The sequence below is a fragment of the Daphnia magna genome, linkage group LG5, assembly GCF_020631705.1.
Source record: "Daphnia magna isolate NIES linkage group LG5, ASM2063170v1.1, whole genome shotgun sequence".
Lineage (NCBI taxonomy): Eukaryota > Metazoa > Arthropoda > Branchiopoda > Diplostraca > Daphniidae > Daphnia > Daphnia magna.
The window spans coordinates 12,430,496-12,458,288 of NC_059186.1; the positions used below are offsets into that span (position 1 = coordinate 12,430,496).

The 27,793-nt window shown below is 41.3% G+C and overlaps 5 protein-coding genes across 15 annotated transcripts; 1 reads left to right on the plus strand and 4 right to left on the minus strand.

Annotated features, from left to right (window-relative positions):
* The first annotated feature begins 68 nt into the window (after positions 1–68).
* On the plus strand, positions 69–5,465 carry LOC116923701. 2 transcript variants are annotated; one of them, XM_032930215.2, is made up of 7 exons: positions 69–623; positions 697–1,251; positions 1,327–1,431; positions 1,983–2,081; positions 2,146–2,337; positions 2,939–3,280; positions 3,357–5,465. In XM_032930215.2, exons 2-7 carry the CDS (start codon positions 1,038–1,040, stop codon positions 3,491–3,493), a joined length of 1,089 nt encoding a protein of 362 aa, XP_032786106.1. In that variant the 5' UTR covers positions 69–623; positions 697–1,037; the 3' UTR covers positions 3,494–5,465. The 2 variants fall into 2 exon arrangements, with proteins under 2 accessions (XP_032786106.1, XP_032786107.1); XM_032930216.2 differs by lacking the exons at positions 69–623; positions 697–1,251; positions 1,327–1,431 and adding an exon at positions 1,468–1,924.
* On the minus strand, positions 4,661–11,216 carry LOC116923694 (myc box-dependent-interacting protein 1). 4 transcript variants are annotated; one of them, XM_032930204.2, is made up of 9 exons: positions 10,342–11,215; positions 8,390–8,525; positions 7,810–8,000; positions 7,315–7,729; positions 6,896–7,099; positions 6,547–6,657; positions 6,276–6,333; positions 6,128–6,212; positions 4,661–6,038 (listed from the first exon to the last, which is right to left on the minus strand). In XM_032930204.2, exons 1-9 carry the CDS (start codon positions 10,411–10,413, stop codon positions 5,955–5,957), a joined length of 1,356 nt encoding a protein of 451 aa, XP_032786095.2. In that variant the 5' UTR covers positions 10,414–11,215; the 3' UTR covers positions 4,661–5,954. The 4 variants fall into 4 exon arrangements, with proteins under 4 accessions (XP_032786095.2, XP_032786096.2, XP_045029797.1 ...); XM_032930205.2 differs by having other exon boundaries at positions 4,661–6,035; positions 10,342–11,214; XM_045173862.1 differs by lacking the exon at positions 6,547–6,657 and having other exon boundaries at positions 10,342–11,216.
* Positions 11,217–11,578: 362 nt separating this feature from the next.
* LOC116923693 lies at positions 11,579–17,145 on the minus strand. The gene is made up of 14 exons (XM_045174542.1): positions 17,006–17,145; positions 16,758–16,824; positions 16,468–16,662; positions 16,259–16,374; positions 16,059–16,183; positions 15,849–15,988; positions 15,064–15,788; positions 13,588–13,645; positions 13,416–13,505; positions 13,112–13,342; positions 12,592–12,707; positions 12,379–12,500; positions 12,176–12,312; positions 11,579–12,099 (listed from the first exon to the last, which is right to left on the minus strand). The coding sequence occupies exons 1-14, from the start codon at positions 17,036–17,038 to the stop codon at positions 11,750–11,752; spliced, it is 2,505 nt and encodes an 834-aa protein (XP_045030477.1). The 5' UTR covers positions 17,039–17,145; the 3' UTR covers positions 11,579–11,749.
* Positions 17,146–17,644: 499 nt separating this feature from the next.
* LOC116923691 (rho family-interacting cell polarization regulator 1) lies at positions 17,645–20,903 on the minus strand. Of its 2 annotated transcripts, XM_032930201.2 has the most exons (9): positions 20,727–20,903; positions 20,086–20,664; positions 19,949–20,009; positions 19,630–19,884; positions 19,455–19,570; positions 19,263–19,384; positions 19,039–19,175; positions 18,193–18,983; positions 17,645–18,156 (listed from the first exon to the last, which is right to left on the minus strand). In XM_032930201.2, the coding sequence occupies exons 3-9, from the start codon at positions 20,007–20,009 to the stop codon at positions 17,830–17,832; spliced, it is 1,809 nt and encodes a 602-aa protein (XP_032786092.2). In that variant the 5' UTR covers positions 20,086–20,664; positions 20,727–20,903; the 3' UTR covers positions 17,645–17,829. The 2 variants fall into 2 exon arrangements, with proteins under 2 accessions (XP_032786092.2, XP_032786091.2); XM_032930200.2 differs by having other exon boundaries at positions 17,645–18,983.
* A 133-nt stretch (positions 20,904–21,036) lies between these two features.
* On the minus strand, positions 21,037–27,600 carry LOC116923713 (mucin-5AC). 6 transcript variants are annotated; one of them, XM_045173843.1, is made up of 18 exons: positions 27,402–27,600; positions 26,628–27,341; positions 26,467–26,557; positions 25,833–26,027; positions 25,454–25,680; positions 25,250–25,361; positions 25,118–25,190; positions 24,882–24,943; positions 24,744–24,810; positions 24,341–24,586; positions 24,129–24,259; positions 23,939–24,060; positions 23,735–23,871; positions 23,251–23,673; positions 23,070–23,185; positions 22,878–22,999; positions 22,675–22,811; positions 21,037–22,608 (listed from the first exon to the last, which is right to left on the minus strand). In XM_045173843.1, the coding sequence occupies exons 8-18, from the start codon at positions 24,921–24,923 to the stop codon at positions 21,260–21,262; spliced, it is 2,892 nt and encodes a 963-aa protein (XP_045029778.1). In that variant the 5' UTR covers positions 24,924–24,943; positions 25,118–25,190; positions 25,250–25,361; positions 25,454–25,680; positions 25,833–26,027; positions 26,467–26,557; positions 26,628–27,341; positions 27,402–27,600; the 3' UTR covers positions 21,037–21,259. The 6 variants fall into 6 exon arrangements, with proteins under 6 accessions (XP_045029778.1, XP_045029776.1, XP_045029777.1 ...); XM_045173841.1 differs by lacking the exon at positions 25,118–25,190; XM_045173842.1 differs by lacking the exon at positions 25,118–25,190 and having other exon boundaries at positions 25,436–25,680.
* Positions 27,601–27,793: the final 193 nt, after the last annotated feature.

The window sequence follows — 27,793 nt, forward strand, 5'->3', positions numbered from 1 at the left end:
AACTAGATATATGCAATCTCGGTCGTAAAGCAATTGAATTTATTTCAGAATTTTTCACCGCAGATGAAGTCGACGAATTATAAACTAGCCCGATATGGAACTTTTTTCCTAGCCATCTAATTCTTCATCCGCTTAATCATCGTCCCAATCTTTTTTTCTTGCCAAGTTGTGTGAATATGTAGATTTGCATTAGGATACAACCCAGTATTACCGTACCATTAGTATTTTACGTTGGTTACGTTGGAGCAGTTTGAGGATGTTGAGCAATGGGACGATTCTGCGAATTAGTTGGGAATCCTGAACTCCCACAATTGCGAATGCGGTTCAGGTGTTGCAAGACGGTGGGGCTCATCTGGATCAGCCCAATCAAGCGGGAAAAACAGCCCTGGAATTAGTTAAAGATAGGAACACGCAACAAACCGGTTTTCTTTACAATTGAATTTCAAAACATGGTCAACTACGGACTTCCTCTTAAGAATTTGGCAGCCAAATTCCTGAGCAGAAATGAAGTTTCTTTTGAAATGGACCAACTTCCACTCATTTTACATTCCTTTGTAAGACGCCATTAATCGAATTAAAAGGAATGGACCTCCGTTCTGCATGGGAAATCGTTTTGATGCCTGGTACACATTTAATGAGAATTTGTCATACAATTTTTGACTAATAAAATATACTTCTTTCCTACGAAATTTCAAGGTGGTCCGTAAATCACAAACGTGAGATAAACGGCCTTCGGGGGTAACCGGTTCTTGTGAAATTAAAGTCTGCCGGATAAGAAACACCCTACCTGTGATAACGTTTCCAACAGCCTGTGGATCATGTTGAAACAGTCAAGTCGCTACAGTTTCATTACACTGTGTTGCTATATTTAAAAGGATCTAGGTAGTGGTGTACACAACATCAAGCAGATCAAAAAGCGGCTAGAATGTATCAAACTACCATTTATTTTTCGTTTCAACCCAAGTATCAAACAATTTGACACTTCTTTTTGTTGGTCTAACGTCCATTCCTAGTTTTATCAAGTGATTTTGCATAAAATGGGAAAGAGATGTGTCGTTACAGGTTGCATAAACACTTGTAAAACCAACTCTGTATTCTGTTTTCCCAATCCGTTTAAGCAAAACTATCGAGAAACCAAAACGTTCGATTTGGCTGTCAAACGACGTGCAGCCTGGGTCGCAGCTATCAATCGTCCAACTTTCCAACCTTCACAAGAAACGAGTAGAGTGTGTTCGATTCATTTCCTTAATGGTGAGAGCATATTCTTTCTTTTGCCGTTTCAAATGCCACACACGTGTGTGAGTCAATTTTTGTTGCTGTGGATAGGAAGGCCTGCAAAATTAGAACTAGAGAGCCATACTGACTGGGTTCCTACCCTTTTTATGAACGGGAGGAATGACGATAAACCCGTGGAAATTACAAGTCGCAAAAGTAAGTCAAATATTTTTTATTACTACAATTCACGTTCGACAGACCCATCAAGGCAGACCATGGGCAGACCAAGGTGAAGTGCCAATAGAGGTTTTTCCATTTGGTTCGTGTAAGTAGAGGGAAAAAGTCGTGCGGCTAGTCGACTAGTGCGCACCATGGCGGGGGATAGCAGAAACTTGCTGCAGACTTTGCTTGATCAAACATATAGACACCGTAGGGCCATGTACTGTAACCTGTCAGGCTGTCAGCAGCAAAAGTGAAACCTGTTTGATTTCTTAAGTGTTTAAAATGACAAAAGCTTTTTGTTTGATATGTTCAACTTATCGAAAAAAAAGAGATCGCCGAAGTTTTTTCAAAGTGCCAGAATGCAACATTTACAGTAATTCAATTGAGAAAGAACTCATTGAAAGAAGAAGAGCCGAGTGGTTGAAGTTGAAAAAAAGGAATTATAATATATCCAAACTATTTGTTTGCTCTGATCATTTTGTTTCAGGTTTATTTCATATTACATTTGTAATCGTTTACGTAGAATAACAGTTATGTTTTTTTAGGGGAACCTGCAAAAGCGTATAAAACTGAAGACATAGACTGGGTTCCTACTAAGAATCTCAAAACTCAACCAGACAATGTTCCGTCATCATTGAATTCAAGTAACAGTATATAGTTATTACTTTTCAATTGAAACTGTTTCTATCATTTCATTAAAACAATTAGGTGTTCTATCTACTGATGTAACTGGCTCATTCCAAAGTAGAAACGAAGAAGTATCTACATTAACTGCCGGATGTAACAATACCATTTTTGAAGAACAGATAAATCTAACAGATTCCAGTAGAACAGAATTTTCTGTATTCCAGAATGGAAATGATTCAATGGACGAGAGCTCACACAACCAAATTAGAAAGAGTAAGTGCCAATAACTTGTCAGTGAAAGTGTTTGACAAGTATTGTTCAGAGTCTAAGTTTTTGTAAGCTTCACGTCGTCCCTCTTCATCTTTGTTTTTCTCAAAAACCAAATACTGAACTAGGTGATATTTTTCAATGGAAGGGATAATTGTTTTTAAAATTTTTCCACACTTGAAAAGTGGAAGTGGTATTGCCAAAGGATCGTGACACTTTAGATGTTCTAATTGTTGGTAGTAATATTTCCGATCTTCTTCTACCACGGACAATGCAAAAGGGGACAAACGATATTTAAAAATTTCTGTGGACATGAAAATTTCATGGAAATAAACACTTAAGAAATCAAACAGGTTTCACTTTTGCTGCTGACAGCCTGACAGGTTACAGTACATGGCCTTACGGTGTCTATTGGTTGGATAAAGCAAAGTCTGCAGCAAGTTTCGGCTATCCCCCGCCATGGTGCGCACTAGTCGACTAGCCGCACGACTTTTCCCTCTACTTACACGAACCAAATGGAAAAACCTCTATTTTGGAATGTTTTGATGCAACAATATGTAACATTGAAAATTATGAAATAATTAAGCTTCAATTTGTGTACCTACAGAAAAATATCCTACAAGTGATGAAGCTGGTCTTCCCGAAAAGCGACAAAAGATTGCCTCGTCAAATTCTGATCAAGAGCAAAACAATGGTGATCAGATTGCCATAGAGGAGCCACTGAAACAAAAAACCGTTTATTGCAGACCCATCCAACCTATGAATGGAACTTGGCCTAGGGTTACAGCAACCATTATCAGTCCCGAATCCATCAATACGGCCGCTAGCGTCATCAACTTGGGGTTGAAGGCTAAGCTAATACATAAACCTGGCGAAGCTGCTGACGGTGTATCAAAAAATAGTCAAAGCATTACAGTAAAAAAAGAAATGGAAGATTGTTCTATTGCAGGTAAAGTTGATAAAAAATGCATTAATTAAATTACATGGCTTGAATAAGACCCCATTACTTTTTTTTTTCCCCGTAGATGAACCCGACTGTGATCTGCATGCAGCCTATTGTTTTACCTCAAAATTGACAGTTGAAAGGGGAACTCAAGTCACTGCCGACGAGATTCGACGGGCATTCCAGTCGACCGCAGCCACACAAACATTATGGAAATGAACATGTTATTATACATTGAAGGAAGGGACGAACAGGATTGAAGGTTCTGTGATATTCCCGGTGCGAGTCGACCTGCATGACACCTGTGCGCCCCTCCACTTCATGCTCGGTCCTCTAGCGTTAAATATGGCACTCAAATATTCAACCCCTTTTGGAGGAAAAAAACTATTTTTAACCAATCAACCCGCCCGGAAGGGATTGATACAAATGAGGAGCAAAAACGTAAAGAAAAAGGGAGCCACCGACTCTGGCGACATTAGCGACTACATCGAAAAGAAAAAGTTTCTTCCAGAACGCGAAGTAGGCCGATTTTGATGGGAATCCGAATAAGCGACTAATGCCGCTGCGTACGGCAAGACTTAGGTTGCGTGTCGTCAGAGCGGAACGGAGGTCTCTTCCTACGCCATCGTCAACAGGAGCAGCAACACTTTGATGTTGTACGGCCTCAATTCCATGTCTCGTCTCGTTGTTCCCAATGTCCAACAAGCGATGAGCCCAGCCTTCCATTTCTTTACTGACGACACGAGTCCACATCTCGTAGGGATTCCGTAAGGCTCCGCAGTGACCGAGACCTGAACAAGTTGAGAACAAAGAAACAAGAGTTTCGTCAGTCACGCACAACACAACGATTCTCTCCATCCGAGGCCATGAAGATCTTTTGATGTCTGCGAACCAGGAAAATGTTTTGCATAATGAATGATCTTGGGAACCGTTAAAAGTCATCGATACCTTTCCTTTAGTTATAGGGTCCCTCTCTTGTCGAGAGCAACCTAACGGGACATTGGCTCTACAAATTATCGCTCAACGTTACGTTAACTTTGCCGTTTTTATGTTCGTTAACTTTGATTTTGTTCAAATGTAATTTTAACCTTAAAACTGAGACAAATTGAAATTAAAAAAAACTGTACCTATGCAAGAGACGGTGACCAACAAGAAAACGAGGCAGCGGAGTGATGACCGCATTTTCAGGTGGCCAATTATTTCGACCTGAAAACAAAGATGAAGTCTGGAGATGCAAAGAGGAAATTAAGCGCGCAACCCGTCAGCTTGGCGGTTGTTCCACGACTAAACTCCGAGGCCCCTTGTTTTCCCCCAACCATCTGATCCATCAACGTTAAGCGTGTGGTGGTGGCCTTTCACGTTGGAAAGAAAAACTCGACATTTGGGTTTAGATTAATCGACTATCTTTTTATTGGATTCAAATAATTAAAAAAAGATTGGGATAGAGGGCAGAAACAGAAAGATAAGGATCTTTTATTGGTTTAAAAGGGAGGGAATTTTATGGGAAGCCCATCGCAATTGGTTGTGTGCAGCAGCAGTGCGGATCATAATTTAAGAAGAAAACATAACATGTCAAATCACCTAATATCTTGTCTTTTTGCTTCTGCAGCTAGATACTTAAGATTAAAATTAGAAAAAAAGGAAAAAAACAGCTGTCACATTTTTTGCATTTCTCCATCACACACACAAGGCACCTGTTTTTGTTGTTTGGGTTATTTACTCGATTCAATTTCAACAAAAAATGGACGTTGGGATTTGTTTGTCTTTGTCATCGGAAATACTCGGGGGGAAAAATAAGAAAGGCGCGATAGGAAAAATAGGGGAAAGTGCGAGTCGAAAAATGGCCGTCAATGAATTATTGCGACAATAATAATAATAAACTCAATGTCTTTATGGCTATATTATCTCAACAGGATTAAACTAGAAAATATAAATCATATTAATTGTTTTTTGTTTTGTTTGTAAGTCGGGAAGAGAAACAAAAGAGGGAAAAAGAAAATCATGCGAGTCTTCCGATAGACAAAATAATTAAAAGAAAAAAAGTTTCACCATTTGTTTCTTTGCTAATTGGATGGAGAAGAAGATGATCCTTGTCCTTACCGAGTGTCACACACCTTTAGCACACGCAAAAATAACAAAAAAAGGGGCGGAGCAGGAAGAGATTCATGGCACACTTTTTTTTTTTTTTTTTGAAAAAAAAAAAAATAATAATTAATAATAAGAAAGACTTGATAAAGGCGGAAAAGTGGGGAATATCATATAACACCTACGACCACTGGGAAAAAGGGGGGAGGAGGGCGGAGGTAAAAACATCTCACTCCTCCTTAAAAAAAATAAGGGAGTAAAGGAGGGCGATGATGAAATGAGAGTGCATCAGATCTAATTAACACTTTCCATACCAGAAACGGAAAAAAAAAATTGTTCGATTCTTTTCCCTTTTGTTCCAATAAAGAAAAGAGGAGGAGTTGAATAAGAGTGTGTGTTGATAGCTGGTTTCAATGTTGTCTTGCGTTTTTTTAGTCTTTTTAAATCGTTTGAGCTGCTTCTTGAAGCCCCAGATCTTTTTCTTTCTGTTCAGATTCGTTGATTGATTTCTGTTTCACTTGTTTCTCAAATGAGTTTCGTATGTTGTTTGATCTTTGTCTTCTTCCATGTCTGTGTGCGTGGCTGTTCTTTCACTTCAGATGGGTCTAGTGAAATTGGCCGGAAATAGACCTTGGCGCCCTGTTGCCTCTTTAATGCCCATCAGCCAACCTTCCTCCTGCTCCATTTAGGTGGGATTGAATTATTACGAAGAACGAGACGGTTAATCGTTATGAAGTCAACACTTGGTAGAAACATGTATCAAAATACCTGTTCTTCAGGATCTTCGTATTCAATCACCTGAACGGTGTCGCCCACCTCCAGTGACAATTCATCCTCATCTTCCGCTTGATACCTGTTCATAGCAATGCGTCATAGTATCAAAGCAGCGGTAAATCAGCGTTTAATAGAAATTTACTTGTAAGTGGCTCGAACTCTGTACAAAACACCTGGCGGAAGGTTATCCGTCGTAGCACCTAAGAATTTCAACAAAAATTATGTAAATTCAATGAACGTGGAATTGTTTTGTTTTTTTTTGATGAATTTCAACTAATGAAACAGCCGATAAATTAAAGTGCTTTTTGTTAGTGCTATTGTTTTTTTATTATTATTTTTTTTTTCGAGATGAAAGAAAAGCAACGAAAAAGAGTTTGGGGGTTTAAAAAAAGGGGGATGGATGTCTCGCGCACCTATGGGAATATCATAAAGCTCTTCAACTCCTGGCCTTTGATTGGTGGTGCGACTTGGTGCACCTGGCCCTCCGCTGCTGGGCGGACTCTTGTTCACTCCGTTCGTCGTGGCTGTAACACACAAGAGACAAAAACAGACCCAAACGTGTTGGTGTACAACTCGTCGTTTAACCAAACAAAACCCCTCCAAATTCATTAATGATATTAAGCTATTTTTTGTTTTTTTAAAGCTCATTTTCATACTCGCTGTGTTAAAAAGATACAGACACCACACACACACACACACACAAAAAGCCGAAAAGCAGTAGTTAATGCCTGAAATTCACACACACACAGGGACACACTGTACCTGCTGCCCCGTTGTTGGTGGGCGAAGTGGCTATTTCGGCGACTTGGGCACCGACTTCGACCGGTTCGTAATCCTTCAGTCCTCCTCCTGTTTGCTTGTAGTTCATGCTGTCGTCGTTGTCATTGTGATGGTGGTCGTGAAACGGACTATTGATCGTGCTGTCCTCGTCTTGTTCTGACCGACCAAGTCTCGATCCGCGACCCACTGATTTGTTTCCGCCGTGGGTTTCCAAACGGACACGCAAAGAAAAAGGGACAGCACACGCCATGTTTGTTTGTTAATTTTAGATAAGCGGACAAATACGATCAAAAACAATAAAATTCAGTGACGACTGTTTTAAAAAAGTTAGTTGATCATTCAAGGTGCATTGATTAAAAGGTAGAAAACCTTCAATTTAAGAAGAGAAAACCGATGTTTACCGTTTTCGGGGCTGTTGAGTGAATTGCTGCCGGGTGACGAGAGCATTTGAGTGGGCGGCGAACTGCGCCTGTAATGGCTCGATGACGTCCGTCCGCTCGACTCTTTGGCCAATTTATCGATGATGGATTCCAACTCGCCGTGAACTTTAGACAACTCCGAATGGAAAACTTGTTCGGCCGAGAACAAGGTCTGCAAATTCGTGATGAAAAAGGGCAGACGAGAATCGTAAAGCGAAGGCAATTCTTCGTTGAGTTCGGCGTTGAAAACGGCAAACGTCCGTTTGGCCTCCTCCAATTGCTCCTTGGCCCGGCTGATTTTCGCTTCTTCTCGCTTCTTGGAGCTCTGCAGAGCCTGGAAACTGTGTCGCTGTCCGTCATAGTCTACCAGCTTCCTTCCTCTCTTTTCGATTTTTTTCTATTCGTTCAAGAAAAAATTGCATTGATTTATTTCTATTCTTTTCAAAAATGAATTCGGATTTTTTAAATTGCGCTTACTCTCATTTCAGGGAATTGTCCCTGGTAGGTATTGAGAGGGATGAGGACCTGATCGGTCATCTTATGGCCAAGATCTTGCCACAACATTTCGATATTTTGTGATTGGACCGTCAATAAATCATGGCCCGTCCAGTCCGGTTCGTAGACTTCCGACATGCACTCGTACAACGTTTTACTGGCCACCTGCATAGCTGTAAGTTGAAAGAAGAACCGTTAGCCCTCATTATTAGCATTTATTTTCATTGATATGCAGAGTTGGTCCGTCCCTTTTGGTTTGCACTGTTCATGTCGGGATTTTCTAATTTTGGACGGGAACGGTGTACCCCTCCGCCCCTTCTAACCCGTACGTGAATACACACACACACACACAAAAAACGGGACACGAGATGTGCAATCGAATGAGGCACTACAACGAGTCTCCTTGCAAAGACGAAAGCAGCTGAATTTTATATATAAACACCGACCGGCCTTTTGGCTCTCTTTCTCTACGGTGCATCCAAAAACACCCTGCCCACTAATCCATAAGAGGATCACGTTCGATCCGGAATTTCGGCGGGGTCTCGAGAGCTAATAAAATTACCTTTGACGCAGCGGATGTAATTATTGAGCTCCTTTTGCAGTTTGTTGGCTGCATTTTGTTGCTTGTTGAAATTCTGGACGTGATCGTCAAATATTTCGTCGGCTGTTCTGTCCACCTTGCCCACCTTTTGGAGGATCTAAAACACACAAAAACCAGACGAAAAAGAAAAAAAAAAATATGTGAAAACGTCATCGCTAAACAAGACAAGTTACTACACCGTGTCTTCCACCTCCTTCTCTCTCTCTCTCTCTTTACTGTAGCCACGAGTCTAACAACCACAACGAGAAAAAAAAAATGGGAAAAAATCGTGGGTGTGTGTTGAAAGGCTATTAAAGATAAAGACTGCCTCTGGGTATAAACGCTTTTTTGGCTCTTCTTCAACAAAATATTTTTCCTTTTACAAAACATTGTGAAAGTCGATAACCACCGCCATTTCCTGCTCCCGTTTTTCTTTCTTTCTCTCTACCCCCCATCAATTTCAATTGCGAAAATTCTTCCTACTTTGAATATAAAAGATTTCGCTCAACAACGAGCCATTGCTCCGTGACGGGCCCTTCTAAAACAAACAAAAAAACGGAACGGCAGAAAAATAAAATACGAAATAATATATAGGTGATGGGCGTTCTATTTCCGTGACCGGGATCCCGGTTCTAATACGTTTTCGCTGCTGCTGCTTTGGTCTACTAGTTGGTTCTCCCTCTGCGTGTGTGTGTGTCTGTGTTAGCTATGATCCATTCAAACGAGTCGTACGGTTTTTTTTTTTTCTCTTCTCATATCTTTCCCTACTGCTCGGCTACTTGGCACCATGAGCAAAAATATGTTGCTGCTACTGTCCGACTTGCTCTGCATGTTTTTCTCTACCTCTCTCTTCTTTTTGTGGGAAACAAAAAGAAACAACGGTGTTATAGCTTCGGCTTGTGCAGAACGGAAAGGAACTTGGCAATCGGTTCACTAGACACCATCTTCTTCTTCTTTACTTTTTTTTCTCTCACACTGTCTAAATTTAGTGTTGCAGCACACCCTCCCACCCTCACCTTTTTCAACGGAAACCCAAGGACAACCGAGACGACGGTGAATACTTAAAATATTCTGTCACAATCACATAGGGGAATGTTCTCTTTGAGTTTTTTTCATTAACTTTCCTACAGACGAGCCACCTGGAATGCAAGAGCCCAACGAGTAACTCTGAAAATGAAAATCTCTTTCTTTATGGTAATGGACCAAACAATTGGAAAACACACTAAAAAAAAAAAACCTGTCTGGGCCTCTGCAAAAGGATATCAAATGATCAGAAAGTAGCTTGGTGGGTGTACCTAGAGGGGAAGTGAATTTGCTTCTTCGAATAAACAACACTACAGCTTTTCTAGGACTGTGCGTGCCTGTTAGAGATGAGAGGGAAGAAAAGAGATAGTATTGGGCATGTGGGTCACCACAGTCAGAAGAGACAGCTGTTTCGATTGAAATTACCATAAATAAACGCGACGGGGAGTCACGGTCGCATCAACGCATTCAACCAATGACACAATTTTTCCCTTCAAAGTATGTGGGACGAATCTTTTAACGTTTACTTTTTAATCGTTAGGTTAGCATTAAACGTTAAAGGCTTCCCAAAGACTCGATAGCCAAATTAAATCAAAAGGCTAATAGAAATGCTGTGTTAATAATGATTATGAAACCTAAAAGGGGGAAAAAAAGGAATAAAAACAACCTGTTGCCACCATTGACCATAGAAGGTCATGAATTCTTTGCTAGCCGCCCCAGCAGCCGAAAAAACGAGGCCTCAACACACACACACACACACTGGCATAAGAGGAGGTAGATAGAATGAAACCATCTGGTACCTAACTGGACAGACAGTGATGAAAAACTTAAGATTCGATAGTCGAGATGAGTCTCAATCGACGCGAGAGATAATTAAGAATAGAACTGATTGAAATAAATGATGGAAATACCTTTTCTTTGGCTCGTCCAGCATGTTTCTTAACTGCCGTGGCAAACACCAATCCTTTCGATTCACTAGCCATGGCGTCAACAACAGCACAGCAGCACAAGAAGGAGAAGACAAGACCGACTCACTTCTCCCGTGTGTGTCTGTCTGTGTGTATATATATGCTGCACTAGTGTGTTATGTGTGTCCTGTGTGCGTGTAACTCGAGGGCTAGAGCAGTCGATTTCGCTCGGGCTATAGCCAGACGCTATTCCAAGGCAACAAACGAAACAGAAATGGGGAGGAGGAGGCAGTCGTGTAGTGTGTAAAAAAAAAAAAAAAAGGGAGGTATTGTTCTTCCAACCGCCGCTAGGTGGCTCTGAATAACAACTACTCCTCTTGGCTACGTAGACTAAAAAAGGTGTTTTAGCCTCTTTCTTCTCTCAATTTTGGTAACGAAGAGAAAAACGTAGGCAGACTGTTGTGTAGGTGTTGGGAGAGTGGTGCACAGAGTCAATAGGACTCTTCTAACAAAACCTTACTTGGTCACGTTACACAAACCACGACAAGAGAAAAAAGGGAGGAAATCAAGCGATTGAACACAAACTACTTTTTTTTTTTTCGTCTCTAAAAAAATGCCTGTCAAGAAAGAAAGAAAGACAAATCGGGTCAGTTGTTGTGACGCATCCAGATGATGTCAGATGGGTCGGCCACAAATACTTGGAATTGTTTGTCTATCTGAATTTCTTGTTTTTGTTTTATAGTTACTTTACTCGCACAGATAAAGAAAACGTTCGTTTTAATTCACAATTAACAGTAAAGCTAATAAAATTAAGGGAACGTGCTAAGCAGAAAAAGAAGGAATAAAAACGAGCAGAACCGGACGGCTGGCCCTTTTCCAGTCGAATGCCGTCGTTCAACACAACAGTAGACCCCCATCTTTTCGTCATGTTAATTCTGTTTTGCACAGTGCGGCAGCAAAAAAGGCAAAAGGGGCTATTTACATCGCCCCTCTGCAAGAAAATGGGAGAGAAAAAAAGACATCAACGGTTGCCGGTATGCGGAATGATGCATGGTCTATGGTATACTTGTACACTGGTTGTTGTGTGTGTGTGTTATTCTTAGCACGGAAGAAGTCGTCGTGAATTACAAGTGACATCGCCAGCAGCCAAACTCCGCCCCGAGTTCCTTCAACAAAAAAAACCCTGGGCCCAATCGCCTAGGAAACGTAAAAGTTGTTTGATTTGAATGTCATTTTGATACCAAGAATAGGTCACTTGTATTGTCCAGCAGTTCTAATACGAGTTTGAATGATAATAAATGGGCTTTTAAATTATCAAATGTTTAAATAGTTTTTGCAGATTGTGTACATGTTTCAGTCTAATAATAATAGAAAAAAAGAAGCTGACCAGCAGTTTCTTTGTTTCAAAGTCTTAGATGAGGTTAAATTTTCGGAAAATGAGATAAAGAGGCGAATAAAATGTGATTTTATTGGCTGGTTTGGAGGTGGTCGAACTCTCAGCCGCCGCTAGATCCGGTTGCGACGCCAAGGCTTGGCCGAAATCTTGGCTGATCTTTTCCGAAGCTTTTGCCGACAGTTTGGAATTGGGTTGCAACGACATGCTGGCCGTATGGAGAACGACTTGACTTTGGCGGCTGCCAGGTGTCGTTGAATCCATCAACAGACGGTACATCCATCGACTGTTGGTCTCCATATTGTCCATGGCGACATCCCTCGTCTTATTCTTCGTTTCGCCGCCACCGTCCTTTGACAAACATTCACCTGAATAAATTAAATAAATAAAAAACAATTATGGACGGTCTTAAAAACTGAAATGAAACATGAAGTAACAAGTCACCAGAGAGTGTAAATGACAGCCCTTCAGAGTTGCCGTCATTGAGACCGATATTTTTCATAATAATGGTGACATCTTCTGGTTGTTTGTCGTCGACGTACCACTGGAATGGTGGAACCGTTCCAATCCGTCCACAGATTCTTCCCGTTTCAAAATAATAACGGCATTAAATTGATGGTGGTGCAAGTGCGAAAAACTATTTTTACTTGGCTTCCTTCATGAACGGGGATACTCGATAATATCCTTTACTGCATCGATCTTCTTGCGCCAATCGACTGCGTCCGTCCATTCTCATGGTGACTCGACCACGACGGCAATTTTTGCTCACCTGTAATGTCATCATTATCGTTAAACGCCATTTTTCAGTCTCTAAATATAACCTGTTCCACTTCTTTTTTCGAAACGTGTGTGAAATTTACCTTGACATCCCAAGAACAGGCGTATGGCACGGAACGAGCAGACGGAAATTGCGTCGATTTGTAGGTTAACTCCCTCCGGGTATTTAAATCCAAAAGGATGTTACCTCCGCACCAATCTGTTTTTTTGTTTTTTTGTTTCATTATTTACAAAGTTGAATTGATTCCGTTAATGGCGAAAAACAATACAGGCCATTATGTACTACAAGCAACATTTGCTTGATTTAAATGACCTACTCCTCTTCTTCTTCTACAATTTTATGTCCCTTTCTTCCACAATCGAATAAAAATTAAAAACAATGTCGTGCGGTTTCTTCTTTGTGACTCTTACGTCCTTTTCGATAATAAAGAAGAAGAAAAAATGAATTAATTTCTAGGGAAAAGGAAAAATGATAAAAGCTTGAGAAACCAACGGTCGAATGGAAAAGAAGCGGAAAATAGTTTGACCTAAAAAATTGAATTTTCGTTTCCTTTCGATTTTTGTCTGTCCACTATTTTTGATGGCTAGGGTTTTTTTATTTACCTGGATGACCGCCGGGTTTAGTTGGCACGGCCGTTGATGTCGAGATGATGCTGCTGACCCCGATCTCTTGTTGTTGTCCTTCTGCATTCGACGGCGTTGTTGCATTTTTGGCTATTGCTGCATTTCCAGTTGAGTTTCGGCTTCGCCAAAGGTTTGACATAAAAGGGATGGCCGGGATCTTGAAACTCACATGTCGATTTCCAATGGCGTTCTGGATGTTTTGCATAATTCCTTTTCATGCAACCACACGAAATAAATGAAGGAATTTCCTTTCATCAATTCGAGGTGAGAAATAAGGGCAAACCTTTGGAGCTGATGGGTCGACTTTCAGGAATAGTCACTTCAATCTTTTGATATCTATTCATCGTCGTTTTCAACCGCTCCGATACAACTCCTTTTTTTTAAATGTCGAATTATAAAAGGAAAATGTCGAATTATAAAAGGAAAATGATTGTGCCAAATGTCGACTACTTTACCTGCTGAAGCAGACGAAATGAAGGCGATTAGAACCGACAAGACGAGCAGACGCATTTTTCACCCGTTTGATATCTACGTTGAAAATGAACCATAAAAAATGGAATGACTGGAAATTGACAGCAGTCAATTTGATCAATTACCTGAGCCGGAAAAAGGAGGGCACACACACACACGGAAGACGGGTCAAAGAATGGAATAGAAGGAGGTCAGAGCATGGGCCAACAATTTTCTTTAGAGAAGATCAAAAATAAACTCACCGACGCACGCGATGTATTGACGACAAACTGAGATAGGCAAAACAAGGAGATACGGTTGGCTAGATGTTGGTGCTTTGACGGTACGAGCTGGACTGTTGAGACTGGCCCAAGACAACCGACTTTTTTTCCGCCTTTCTTCTTCTGTTTTCTCCTCTGGCCCATACACAACTCAATGCGGAGATTAAAAAAGAAAGAAAGAAAGAACAATACCTCCTTGTGTATGTAGGATCTAGGTTTCTTCTGCTTACATTTCTCACGTGGGCTGAACGCACCTGAAAGAAACCAAAAAAAAAGAGAAAAAAGATTGGAAGCAAAGAAAAAAAGGACAGGTGCTGTCTCCTCCTTCCTTTTGATTCTTTCTACACCCGAGGGCTTGTGCGTATCAAAAGAGAGAACACCGGCATCTCTCTCTCTCTTTAATGGCGCTGTGGTACCTGAACGATTGTATTGGCAAAGAGATGACATGTAGACAACGAGATATATAGGTCGTTCTCTTTATTTCGTCTGTCCTAAAGATAAACGACGGCTCTAATTACTTCCATTCACAACCATCATGTCTTTTTGACGAGCCCTAAATGAGCTTTTTACTTAACGATAAGTAAATTCAGGCTGACCCTGTTAAGGCCACTCATTTTAGAGTTTCGAGACCTTGTTTCCTTTTGGCATAAGCTCGGCAATAAGGGAAACAACACGTCCAACCAATGACATTGAAATGTATAGTTATGATGGCCTAGATACGCATACTTACGATTTGCATGATGCTAAATTGCTTAAAGAAAGGCCGTGTTACGTGGGATTTTTAGCACGCGGTGAAAGTCTTGGGAAACGCACACCAAAGTCATACAAATTTATCGGTGAGGTCTATTGTCCAGTTTTCTGGTCCACATGGAAATTTCTTTATGTCCGACCTGCTTTTTTTTTTTTATTAAGAGAAAACAAAAAGTTAGATACAAAATAACGAGTAAAATGATGGTGTTTAATGTCACCTGAAAAACGTGTGGGAGAAAAGTATTGTTTTCCATTGCCGGCCAAAACGAATAGATTGAATTGATTATTCCATTATGAAATCGTAGGGTATATACTCTGTTTTAAGATTTTGGACTAGTCAATGATGTATTGACTAACATGCCCATTAAATGTTTTGTTTTTCATAGCAGTTTTTTCGTAGCAGCTTTTACCGACCTGATGGTACATGAAGACACGATTTAAAACTCTTCAGGACAACAATTTCTTAAACTTGTGGAATTTTCTGAATACAAATTTTTGCCCGTTCAGACTAATGTATGAAATTGGGTTGTCATTATTCGTTTGACCCTCCAAAACGAGTTCAGGAATTGTGGTATTCGTTTCAAGTGGTACTTGAGAATTCAGTGATGGACCACCAGGTAAATCATTCAAATGAACCGATTGGTTTGTGGAATGAGGAACATTTGAGTCGGAAGTGATCAGTGAAAGATTAGTGGTCAAGGGACTACTTATGACAGGTGTTAATAGATGAGGTTTTGATGTAAATAGATGAACTGTGGGTTGGGTAGAAGATTGTGCCGTGGATGTAGTGTCACTAGTGATATTGGATGATGGATGCAAATCGAGTAGTGATTCCAAAGAAATAAAAGGCTCGGGAGTCGCAAGAAAAGGCCAAATAAGGTCGGGATGCACATACGCTATTGAACGTTTTGTTGTGCTAGATGGACGTCGGGTGGTCGATGGACGGACGGTGGTAGATGGACGTCGGGTGGTCGATGGACGGACGGTGGTAGATGGACGGACAGGGAGAGTGGTGGATGGACGTCGAGTTGTTGTATGACTGGCTTGAATCAATCTAGGCCCTTCTCCCGTTTCAAAATCCTCCAACAGTCGACTCATCCATCTCGCGCGAAACCTGTCATTTTCCTTGCCAACATTCATCTTTTTGACAGATGTTTTTTCTGGCAGGCATTCGCCTATAGAACAATGATCATCAGTCCTCGTTGTTGGTCTAACGAAGGGAATCAACGACTCACCCTGAAGGCTAAATGAAACGCCCTCCGAATAGCCATCATTGATGGCCATATTCTTCATGATGATGCTGACGTTCTTTTCCGCTTGTTGGCTGTCAAAGTACCAATGGAAGGGCGGAATATTGCCGATCCTACCGCAAATTCTTAACTCATACGAAAGGTTAGGTTACAACGCGAAAATGGCTCATCAACAAGTGGAGGGGAATCAATTACTTGGATCGTTTCATGAAGGGTGAAACAGTGAAATGTCCTTTGGTGCAACCCTCCGCATCGGCTAATCGACTGCGACCGTCCATTCGCATGGTGATTCGAGCACGACGGCATTTTCTGTCATTTACCTGGACAAACCAAATGAATACGGACAATGAACGCAAATGTCGAATGCAAAATAAGAATCGCTATCGACTATTTACCTTGACATTCCAATTGCAGATGAGAGGGTAGTCCCGTGTGGCCGGAAATCCGGGCGATTTAAACGAGGAAAGCCGATCAAATGACAAGGCGATGTTGATTGTACCTCCGCACGTATCTGCGTTTTCATGTTGGCATATTTTTTGCGTGTTTTATCAATTTTTATAAAAGTTACAAGAGAAGAATTGCGTGTAAAAGAGGAAACGAATACCGGCCACATAGGGATCCCAATTAGCGGGACGTCTTTTTGTAATTGGACGGGCGGTGCTGGAAGGACGATGGTCACGGTAATTTTTCTCGCCGTTATACTCGATCCCCTCGTGATCGCCGGTGGCGACAACACCATTTACAGTTATTGACAATCCCATGTCTCTTGTCAACGATGGCGTCAATGAACGAGTCATGGCTTTTTTTGTTTTCAAATAATAAGCGGCTTTTTGACATACTTTTCGTTGCCTCATTTAGCAATTATAAATTGTATGTACAGTAGTGTTTGCTCACCTGCCGAAATGAATGTGCCGACTGCAAAGAGACTCGACAACAAGAAGACAAACGACTGATGCTTTGCCTAATTCAGTTAAAAATGAGATGGGATTAAAGAATTCAATGGAACGGTGGCTATTTAAATAGGATTTTTACAAATCCTACGAGTAAGACAAGAGGAAGAAATCTTTGTTTTCACAAGTCTTGAATAATTAGGCACTGGATGAATACACTCCGCATAAAAAATAATACGAAAGTATGTATACCTTTCCACTGAAGACTCCCATCATCAGCCACATCAAGATGTTTCACTCAATTTACCAACCAATCCAGAAAACCCCAGACAATCTGACGGCTACTGATCCTGCTTCTACAAAAGGCTGTCGACGGAAGAAAACTGGACAGCCACAACACAATGTCCTCAGCTTGCCGTTCTAAAGACACCCGAACCCTAAGAAAAATTTACAAAAGGTTCCACTCGGATGGACACACAATACTCAAAACAATTGAAATACCTTTTAATAGTTTTTGTTCCCGCTTTCCTCGTGTCTTTGCTTCATCAATTTCGTTCTCGTTCACCGCATCAAATCGCAAGTCTTCCGCCACGAATAAATTGTGTGAATGAAATTGCAACGACTCTAGCAACATTTTTAGCAAGCCAATGCCAAATTAAACGTTGCGTGAAGAGACTCGACGACATCTAAATATCGTACCTGCATCAAGGCCATCGTAAAATTACAATTGACTTTCTCTTCCGCTATTAAGCGCTCCAAAGAGCTACCCCTTGTGGCGTCCTACGTTCATGGGCTATTTTTATTCAAATAAATGGGGCGTGCGATATGAGGGCGTTAAATACAATTTTCCTCGTCAGAACGGCGCACAGATTCCTAAATGAAGACAACTCGTTTCATTGATCTCTGAATATATTACTGAGGACTAGTGCATCAGTGAATGGGCCAAATGTCCGTCAGAAATGAACAGAGTAAATGGTATCCAATTAAAAATAAAAGACACAAAGTGAAAGGTATCCATCAGGCCAGCTGAACCGATACTTTGACATCTCGTTTGAAACAGCACATTATAATCATATTTAAGATGACATGAATTTCTTTAATTTATAGTAAGTACGTTGAAATGTACGTTGCAATTGGTTGAATATAAATTTCTGACCGTTTAAACTTATGTACGAAATCGATGCGTCATCTGGAATTGTAGTGCTGGGCTCGGTCGGCGCCGGCGTGTGCGGATGCATCGGTGGTTGGGTGTTTGGTGCAGGATAGAACGATGAGTCGTGGCTCGGCGTGATTGACTGCGGCCTGCTGGAGTGGGTTGTCGGAGGTTTAGTCTCGATGGTTGTTGGAGATTCGGTCGTCGTTGTTGGTTGGGTTGTTGGTTGGGTTGTTGGTTGGGTTGTTGGTTGGGTTGTTGGTTGGGTGGTTGGTTGGGTGGTTGGCAATGTCTGGACAGTAGTAGGTGCAGTGGACGATGGGAGTTGGGTGGTTGTTGGTGGGGTTGTTTCACGTGTCGTGGGATGAGTCACTGTGGACCGATAGTTTGGAGAATACGGACGTGATGTGGACATTGAAACGATGACATTGGGTGATTTCAGGATGAGCCATGGGATGTCGGAATAGTTGCTGTGGCCCACTGCAGAAGAATCTAACGGCCGAATTTGATGGGGTTTACTTTGTTCAGGGTTAACTACATAGGAAGACGATGAGGTCGTGTCGGTTTGGGAAAATTTCGGAATGACCCGAGGACGCTGTTTGTAATTTTTGAAAGTAATAGCTGGACGTGTTGTAGTGGATAAAGCTGGACGTGTTGTAGTGGATAAAACCGATTGACTGGCTGTTGTTGATTCATGAAAAATTCTGGGGTAAAGTAAAGAGATTTCCGATGAAGACGGACTGGGGTCGGGAGATTTCAAAATGAGCCATGGAATGCCCGAATCATCGTAGGAGATTGTCTGTCTAGTTGTTTTTAGTGGACGATCGGTGGTTGTAGTCGGATGATCGGTAGTTGTGGTAACTGGGTGATCAGTAATTGTTGCCTCGGTACTTGAAACAGGTTCGGTAGAGGGCAAAGTAGTTGTCCGACGTTTAGGATGTGCTAATTTGACCACTCTGGGGCCTTCTCCTCTTTCAAAATCCTCCACCAGTCGCTTCATCCATCGTCGTTTCAAACGTTCGTTTTCCTTGTCGACATTCGTTATCTCTTCATCGGCTTCGTCGTCGATGCACTCGCCTATCAAACATTTGCTAATTATCATTTTCATTTCTATTGATTTGAACGAGATCACCTTGAAGGGTGAATGACAAGCCCTCCGGGTGACCGTCATCAAGTCCGATGTTCTCCATGATGATGGTAACATTTTCTTGCTGTTGGGTGTCGACGTACCACTGGAGAGGCGGAACATCTCCAATGCGACCGCAGATTCTTTATCCATTGTGAACAGACGCAAGTAAAAAACAAACGGAAATCAGTCCAGTTTAGTAATTGACGTTAAAAGGATCCTATGCTTACTTGACTTGCTTCATGAACGGATAAACCGCGTAATATCCGTCGGCACATCCTCTCACATCGGGCAGTCGACTGCGTCCGTCAATTCTCATGGTGATTCGAGCGAGACCACAGTTTTTGCTCGCCTGTACATTTAGTCAGCCCGTCAGTTATTTGACAACAACAAGAAAACGAGCAGCCATCAGTGCCAACTACCTTAACATGCCAGGTGCACAGTAGAGGATAGTCGCGTCCTTCCAGGAATTGCGACGATTCGAACAATGAAATCCGGTCGAATGTCAAGGGAACATTGATGCTACCACCGCACGTATCTGAATGTTTGAAATGATCAAAACACCGACAGTAAATCGAAATTGACTAATTGATTTACCAGCATCGTGTTCAGACCAATCGATGAATGAACTGGACGGACGGATGGTGCTGGTACTGCGACGTGAAATGTATAGCGGACGGACGGTAATTGGCGGTGGAACGACATTTGCTTTTTTCCGGTTTTTAGTTTTTCCTGTTTGGGATTGACGACTACGATAAGGTCCAGTGTATTCCGTATCCCCGTTTGCATTTATTGGCGATTCCTTTACCGCCTTTTTCAACATGTCTCTGCCTCTCGAATACGTTGTAGAACCTAGTGGTATTTTTAAAAAGAATCAAGTATACTGAATCGCGGCTTAAATGGATCAATTTCATACCTGCGCAAGTAAAGGAGATCCCAAGGCAGAAGCCAAGCAATAAGAGAAAAGCTTGGCGCATCTGCCAATACACAACGTGATTCATTATAGAATTGATCTCGACCATTAATAAGAAATTGATTTAAAAAATTGTATACCGTTCCAATGATGGTCGATAATAAAACAGAAGAATCAACTGAAAAGAGTCACGAGAGCAGTTGCTTATTCAAATGCTATCCGAGGTTGGACAGAGACTGAGCCATTACGATCGAGCGCAATGGCTTTATTTTTTCTTCTTCTCTTTTGTTTTCTCATGGCCACAGATCCTATTTGGGGTATCATAGGCTATGCAAACACACACGCAACAGGTAAATATAGTCAACCATTCGTGTAGCTTCTTTCTGTTTGCTTCATAAATTTCGGCCTCCTTCTAGAAAACGATATCGGACCTCTTCGAACTAAGGAGTTGGTCAAAATAAAACCACAGAAATATGCTGTGTTCAGCCAATAAAACCCACATCCCCATGATGGTTTTGTGAATTTCCATGACACGCATTTCATTAACACACGCGCACATATTCCTAAAAGTTTTCACGTACCATCGAGCGTTCGAAAACCGATCCCGCCATGTTTTCGATTCACGTCAACATCTTGCCCGTACACCGGCCGCTTTCTACGGTCCGCGTTGATGTGGCGTGGGGTGGGTCACCATTAAAACGAACAACCTTCGCCGCTTCCTAAAAAAGAAAGAATAAAACATGAAGCCAATGATTGATTTGTACTAGAGACGATATTATACTTTCCAAAACGATTTGAAATTGATGGCAAACGCTGCCGACTGAAGAAAACTTATTTCTACGTCCAATAGGCCCGATCGCATCTGACTTCAATTCCAATGAGCGCGTGGGAGAAGATTCTATCGGAAGAGAAAGCAACTGCCGCTCTGGCTTTCAAAGGAGTTTTGTGCAAAGTCATAAAAAAAAAAAATGTTTGGATAAAAGTTAGGGGAATTAGGATTAGAAAGTCCACCTGTTTTTCTTTTTAGCTTCATTTTTCACTCAAATAAAAAATTTAACACGCACGATTATGCGCTGTAATTATTTCAAACATATTATTCAAGTATAGTTTATTAACTATTAGTTAATACAAAATATTAAAAAGTCTTTCGATAGCTAAAAACTACTTAAACTTGTAACTAATAAATAGGTAGCCTAACTGAATTAATTTATTGAAATACATAACCATCAGGTTGTCGGTGACAACTCTGGAACTATATTCCAAATCCTCCGGCTCAATTTTTACCACAGACGCAACCGGAACATCCAATTTCTTTTAATTACTTCCCTCAGACGAAGGTAAGTTATTTCTCTTTTTCGTTTCTTCTAAAAGCGACGAAAGGTAAGAAATGGCTTCTTGGATCCCAACGTCTGAATTGATATTTGCTGGACTTGCTTCGGAATCCTCGTTCAGAGTATTTATGGGACTTTTGGTGGTTGACGGAGGACGTGTAGTCGTTGAACTCTTGGTAGATGGACGCACCGTCGGTGGTCGCTTCGCTACTGTCGAAGGCCTTCTAGCAGCTATTGACGTATTAGTGGTTGAAGGATTCTTGGTGGTAGATGTATTCTTGGTGGTAGATGTATTCTTGGTGGTAGATGTATTCTTGGTGGTAGATGTATTCTTGGTGGTGGACGTATTCATGAGGGTAGAAATGTTCTTGATGGTGGACGGGTTAGATGCAATTTTGGTAGTAGATGGATTCTTGGTGGTGGAAGGATTCTTGGTGGTGGAAGGATTCTTGGTGGTGGAAGGACTCTTGGTAAAAGAAGGACTCTTGGTAAAAGAAGGACTCTTGGTAGAAGAAGGACTCTTGGTAGAAGAAGGACTCTTGGTGGTGGAAGAATACATTGTACCCAGCGACTGATGAGTAGGCGGACGGATGATAGCGGATTGAGGACTTGTACTATTAGACGGTGAGCGCGTTGTCGACTTTATCGTGGTAGACAAGGTGGTCGATGCCTTCAAAGTACTTGGAGTTTTGGTAGGTGCACGACTAGTGGTGGATGCAAGGATGGTCGGATGTGTCGATGTACCAACTGTGATGGATCGAGTAGTAGAGGTGCTCTGACTTGTCGGACGCCACGTCATCAAAGGAGGAGGCGTTATCAATGGGTCAATCGCTGTGGTTGATTGAGTTTCATTAGGCGATTTCAGGGTAATCCAAGGAATGTTTTCATTGTCCAATAAAACCACGGATGGCATGGTGACTTTCGTTGTTGTGGCGATTGGTTTAGCAGTAAAAATCTCTTCGCTGGTATTGCTGGATTGCAAGATGACGCTGACAGGTGTAGGGTTAACAGGACTGATGGGGTTATTAGGTGACTCTAAAATATTATTAGAGTCGTCAGTGTAAAGCGATACTGTAGACATGGACTGGTTTCGATCGGGAGACTTTAAGATCATCCAGGGAATCTCGGATTGATTTTCGGGAGGAATGAAATTCTTGTCAGCCAATGACGACACGGTGGTCGAGACAAATGTACCACCAGGTATCACTACCCTTGGGCCATCTCCTTTTTCAGATTCTTCCGACAGACGATTCATCCAGCGACTGTTTGACCAATAATTTTCAATGTCGACGTCCATCTTCTTAACGTCCGATCTGATTGGGATGCATTCACCTATTTTGTGGGTAACTCATCATTCAATGGCAGACAATGAATCACAATTATAGAAATCATTCTCACTTTGAAGGCTAAAGGACAATCCCTCTGTTCGGCCATCTTCGAGTCCAACACTCTCCATGAAAATCGTGACATCTTCCGGTTTATGGTCGTCCACGTACCATTGGTAAGGTGGAACAGTTCCGATTCGGCCGCATATTCTTTGCCAGCAACAGTTTTCTTAATGCATTTTGGACAAAACCAAAATAATAAGTTGCAACACTAACCTGGCTTCTTTCATGAAGGGCGAAACGGTGTAATATCCTTTCGTGCATCCCTCCACATCAGCCAGTCGGCTGCGTACGTCCACTCTCATGGTAACACGAGCACGACGGCACAGCGGATTCACCTGCAAACATTAATCATGTATTTATTTCTCTTCATTATTTATGAGGGGCAATGTTGCAATTGTTGATTACTTTCACATTCCAAGTGCAGACCAAAGGAAAGCTACGCCCGGTGATAAATTGCGACGATTCGTAAAACGAGAGACGGTCAAATAGCAAAGGGACATTGATGACACCACCACACGTATCTGCTCAAAAACAGACATACGGACATTTCAGAATTGATGTGAATGTAAAATTTCAATGTTCCTACCATACTGATCCCAGCTAATGGGTCGGGCGGTGGTTTGACGAGTCGTTATTGGGCGAACTGTTGTAGTTGAACGCCTTAGATTAGGACGTCGCGTGGGCCTAGTTCGAACCGCGTTACTCGCAGGGCGACGGGTAGGTGGTCGATTGAGATTGTTGCTAACAGCAGCCACGCCAGTAACTGTAGGTAACGTGCTAGTTGGAGGTAGACTCCCAGAAATAGGAAATCCGGACGGAGTGTTGCTGTTGACGAGGTCATTCGGATTAATTTCCATCCAGGGGATTATACTGGCCAAATCAACACCGGGTACGACTACCGTAGGTCCGCCCCTCGCTGCCGAGTCTTTCCAGATTTGGTGGAGCCACAAGCTGTTAGTGTTCATGATCCCATCAGTTGTCACGTTGGATTCATAAGGGAGGCATTCACCTGTTCGTTAATGGAATGGTGTCATCATTTACGTTTCAAGACCATGATATTAATAATTTGCCTTGAAGAGAAAACGAGAAACCAGCAGATTTCTCGGCTTCCAGTCCTGGATTTCTCATCGTAATTGTAACAACTTTGGGGTTTTCGTTTTCAACGTGCCACTGCAGCGGTGGGACATCACCAACGCGGCCGCAGATTCTTTTCGATTCACAATAACAATGTTACAAGTAATGCAACAACGTAATATTAAAACATGTCTGCATACTTGGCTTCTCTCATGAAGGGCGAAACGCGAAAGAAACCTTTATTACATTCCTTATCATCGGCCAATCGACTGCGTTCGTCCATTCTCAAGACAATTCGGGCGTGGCGGCAATTCTTACTCACCTGACAGACGCAACGGAAGAACAAAAAATGATGTTAGATGATTTGAACTGCACAGGTAGACGACCTACCTTGACATTCCACGTGCAGATTAAAGGGTAGGTACGCGCGACTGGAAACCCAGTCGACTGATACGTTTCTTCTATCAGGGCATTAGTCTGATTCTCCGATAGGGGAACAAGAATATTACCTCCGCATGTATCTACGAGCAATTCGATAATGAATATAATTTTTTTCTTTTTAAACATTGTGCGTCAACACATTTTGACAAGAAAATACGTACCAGCTTGATCCCATTCAATAGGAGCCTTGGTCTGTGGCGGACGTCGATTGTTGCCTGCTGGACGTCTATTGTTTGTCGGACGTCTAGTAACTGTACGTCTGGTAGTAGGACGTCGTGTTACTTGACGGTTATTATTTCGATAAAAATCGGTATTGTATTCCGTCGCCAGACTAGTATTTAGAGTAGGTAACACCGTGACTGGCTGTTCTGTTAGGCTCACGTTCTGCTGCTTGCTTTCTGTGGAACCTATAAAAACAAAACTTTATAACCCCGGTAATTCATAACATTTTTTAAGGTCCGGAAGTAGCCCGCAATATGAGAAAGGGCATTTTCTATAAGTGAACGTTTTCAAGAGCTTGAATTTCATTTTCACTTATATTGTTATTAGCGAATTGAGGTATACCTGCCCAGGTAAAGGAGACATGTACGCCAAGAATCAATACGAGGAGCATATGGCGCATATTGGCTGGCTGAGGAAAGCAAAAATAAAAAATTCGTCCAGTTTAGAAACACAACTGAAACCGTAAATCTAAACATGTACCTTGCCGGCGTAGGCTCGTCTTCGAAGGCAATGCTGAGACATGGGCTGTCAATGAATACCTCCTAAATAGAGAACAAATGCAAAAAATCGTCAAGAAAATAGTGTACAATCCCAAAATCCTCTTAGCGCCAGAAATGTTTCAGAGGCTCAGGTTGGATAAAGACTGACTGCTGGACGACAATAGGAAACGAACAATAAGGCATTTACGATTAACCGAGGGCTATGCTTTGGCCTACCTCGTTACTATACAAAATTGGCACGAGGCTTATGCTGTTTGGTCCACGTTTTTTTTCATTCTTTTCAATAACACTACGTACGTGGTCTTTAGTCACGTGATAAACGTTTGAAAATGTCGTTGAACGACTTACTTTTTTATTATTGTCTTCCATTTGTAAAAGGCATAAAGGCTCCGTAGAGCATTTTTGTAGACATGGAATTGTTGCCTTGTTTCCACTTCTTTAAACGCGACCCCTTTCATGTCTACAATAGTAAAAAGTAGTTAGTGGTAAAGAGAAACTGAAACAAAAACTCAACACTTTAATTTTTGAAAATACTTAAAAATTGGGGGTGACCTGCTCTTAGTGTAAAAGGGAACCGGAAGCCGGAATGAGGGCAAAGGTTCCATTGTGTTTCATAGCCGACCACGAAATCATCCATTCGCATCATCTCATTTAAATAAAACGAGCACGTGGGTTAATTCCAAAACAGAAGAGAAAGCTTCAATCCCCGTATTCGATATTATTTCCCAAGGAACAGTTTTTTACGTTTAAACAAACGTACAAAGATTTCGGGACGCCACCTGAAAAAATTAAAAAGCTTCACATACTGCCTTTGCATGGCGAATACCATCGATGGTGATCGGGTCGGAGTTGCAACCGATACGATGTAAGTGATTCGAGAAATAAAAACACGCATTGCTTTCTGAATTCACAATTTATCGAATTAACTTACGAATTCGAAGAAATTAACATTCGTTTTCTAGTGTTTACAGATAACAGATGGTACGCTGAGGTTCCCATAAGTCACATTTTTAAAATGTAACTTGCATATGCTACTGTTTGTTTGGATCTGTGCTGACTTTTGCTGGGCCACAAGGTGCTTTCCCGGAGTCCACTGAAGGCAGCCTATTTTTGCCCCAATAAAGAGCTTTGAACAACAACAAAAACGTACAGGTGAGACTTGGATTGGTACATGTGTTGAACTACTGTAGTTAATGTAACGGTATGGAACTAGCCGACGCACTTAACTCTATTCAATACAAGCAACTCAAAGTATTCAAACACATCTATTATGTTTAAGGTACATTTAATTTTAAAAAGGCATCAGTCTGTTCCTTTCTTTAGCCTTAACAAAGTATTCACAGAATCTAACTCCTTGCCTCAAAACAATTATTTTGAACGAACTGTTTCTCATCACAAAAGTGCCATGGGCGCCATTGTTTATGGCATCTAGTGTTAAGACGGCCAAGCATTGGGGCTGTCAAGTTTGATTTCTGGTTTAGAACTACCTTGTGCCTTTCAACGATTTAATAGGCGTTCTGGACATAAAGAACCGACTGTAGTGAATTTATATCGAAAGTTTTTACCTTGGGACTATATTGATGGTTCAGCCTTGATTCTAAATCCAGGGATGAGCCGTGGAGATCTCCTGACACAGGCAAAAATGTCGTCAATATGCTGGGTCAACGAAAAAAAAACATGTATATTAATGCGCTGTGTGCAGTACAGAAAAATAGGAGAGCTGTACTTGCAACTGTTGATCTGCATTGGTCCATCTCGATTAACTGACGGAAGGACAAGTATATGTCAGCTTTTTTCTGTCTGCTGCTGGATACGCATCAACAAAATGCTTTTTCTGAATGCTGGATACGCATCAACAAAATCTAAGATGATTTTCATGTAATGCATTATTGCAATTGGCTGAGAATGCTTCTGAAAAAGTTTAGGAACTTGGAATGCCTAGTTACTGTTTCTTTTTCTCTCCTATATAAAAATTTCCAATGGCAAATTTTGTCAATAATTTAGACATCTAAAACAACAAACTGTACTTGTAGTGTGCTCTAAGCCAACGTATAGAAGGATGACAAACTTGAGTGCTTATTAAACTGCAATAATCTTGAACTAGACCTACACAACTATCCACAACAAGAAACACACATGACTTGAAAAAAAAACTTTGAAACAGTTTGCTCATTACTCTACCATACCTATACACGGTAAGGCTATAAAACAGTCCAGTTTAGGAGCTGTTGTTCTACCTATTCATTAGCATGCACTTGCAACAATTTTTTACCTTTTGGATAAATCTACCAAACAATCAATGACATAAACCTCATTCTGATCATACTAGTTGCAATCATTTAGAAACAGAACAAGAACATGTTCTATTCTGGTGACAGTTCAACATTGACAGATTGGAGAATGGCATTGATAGCAATCAATTATCAATAACTCAGAAGACCTAGTTTTCAAAAATGTATAGTTGGCAAAACATAGTTTTTAAATGCCAATAGGAATTTACTTTGGATTTCTCAATTGTCATGTAGGATGTAGCATCCTCAACTGCCATGCTGCCTCCTTTATGCCATGCAACCATCATTATGAGTTTTTCGGATGTTGCCGCAACGTTTTCATGCAGCAAAGCAGTCATAAGATTAATTATCAGTCCTATAGGGTTTCTAAATTTCTAATGTAGTTCTCACCTTTAGTTCTATCACCTACCATTGCCAACTCAACAATGCGCGCCTTTACTTCTTTGCACCGTGGTGGCCATTTTGAAATAGACGTTGCCTTTTTCATAATTGCTGTAGTTAATTTTTTCATGATTAAAAGATTAATTATTTGTTATAAATTGGGACACTGAAAATATTTTATGCTTCTTCAGGAAAAAATATCCATTTTTAATGGCATTGT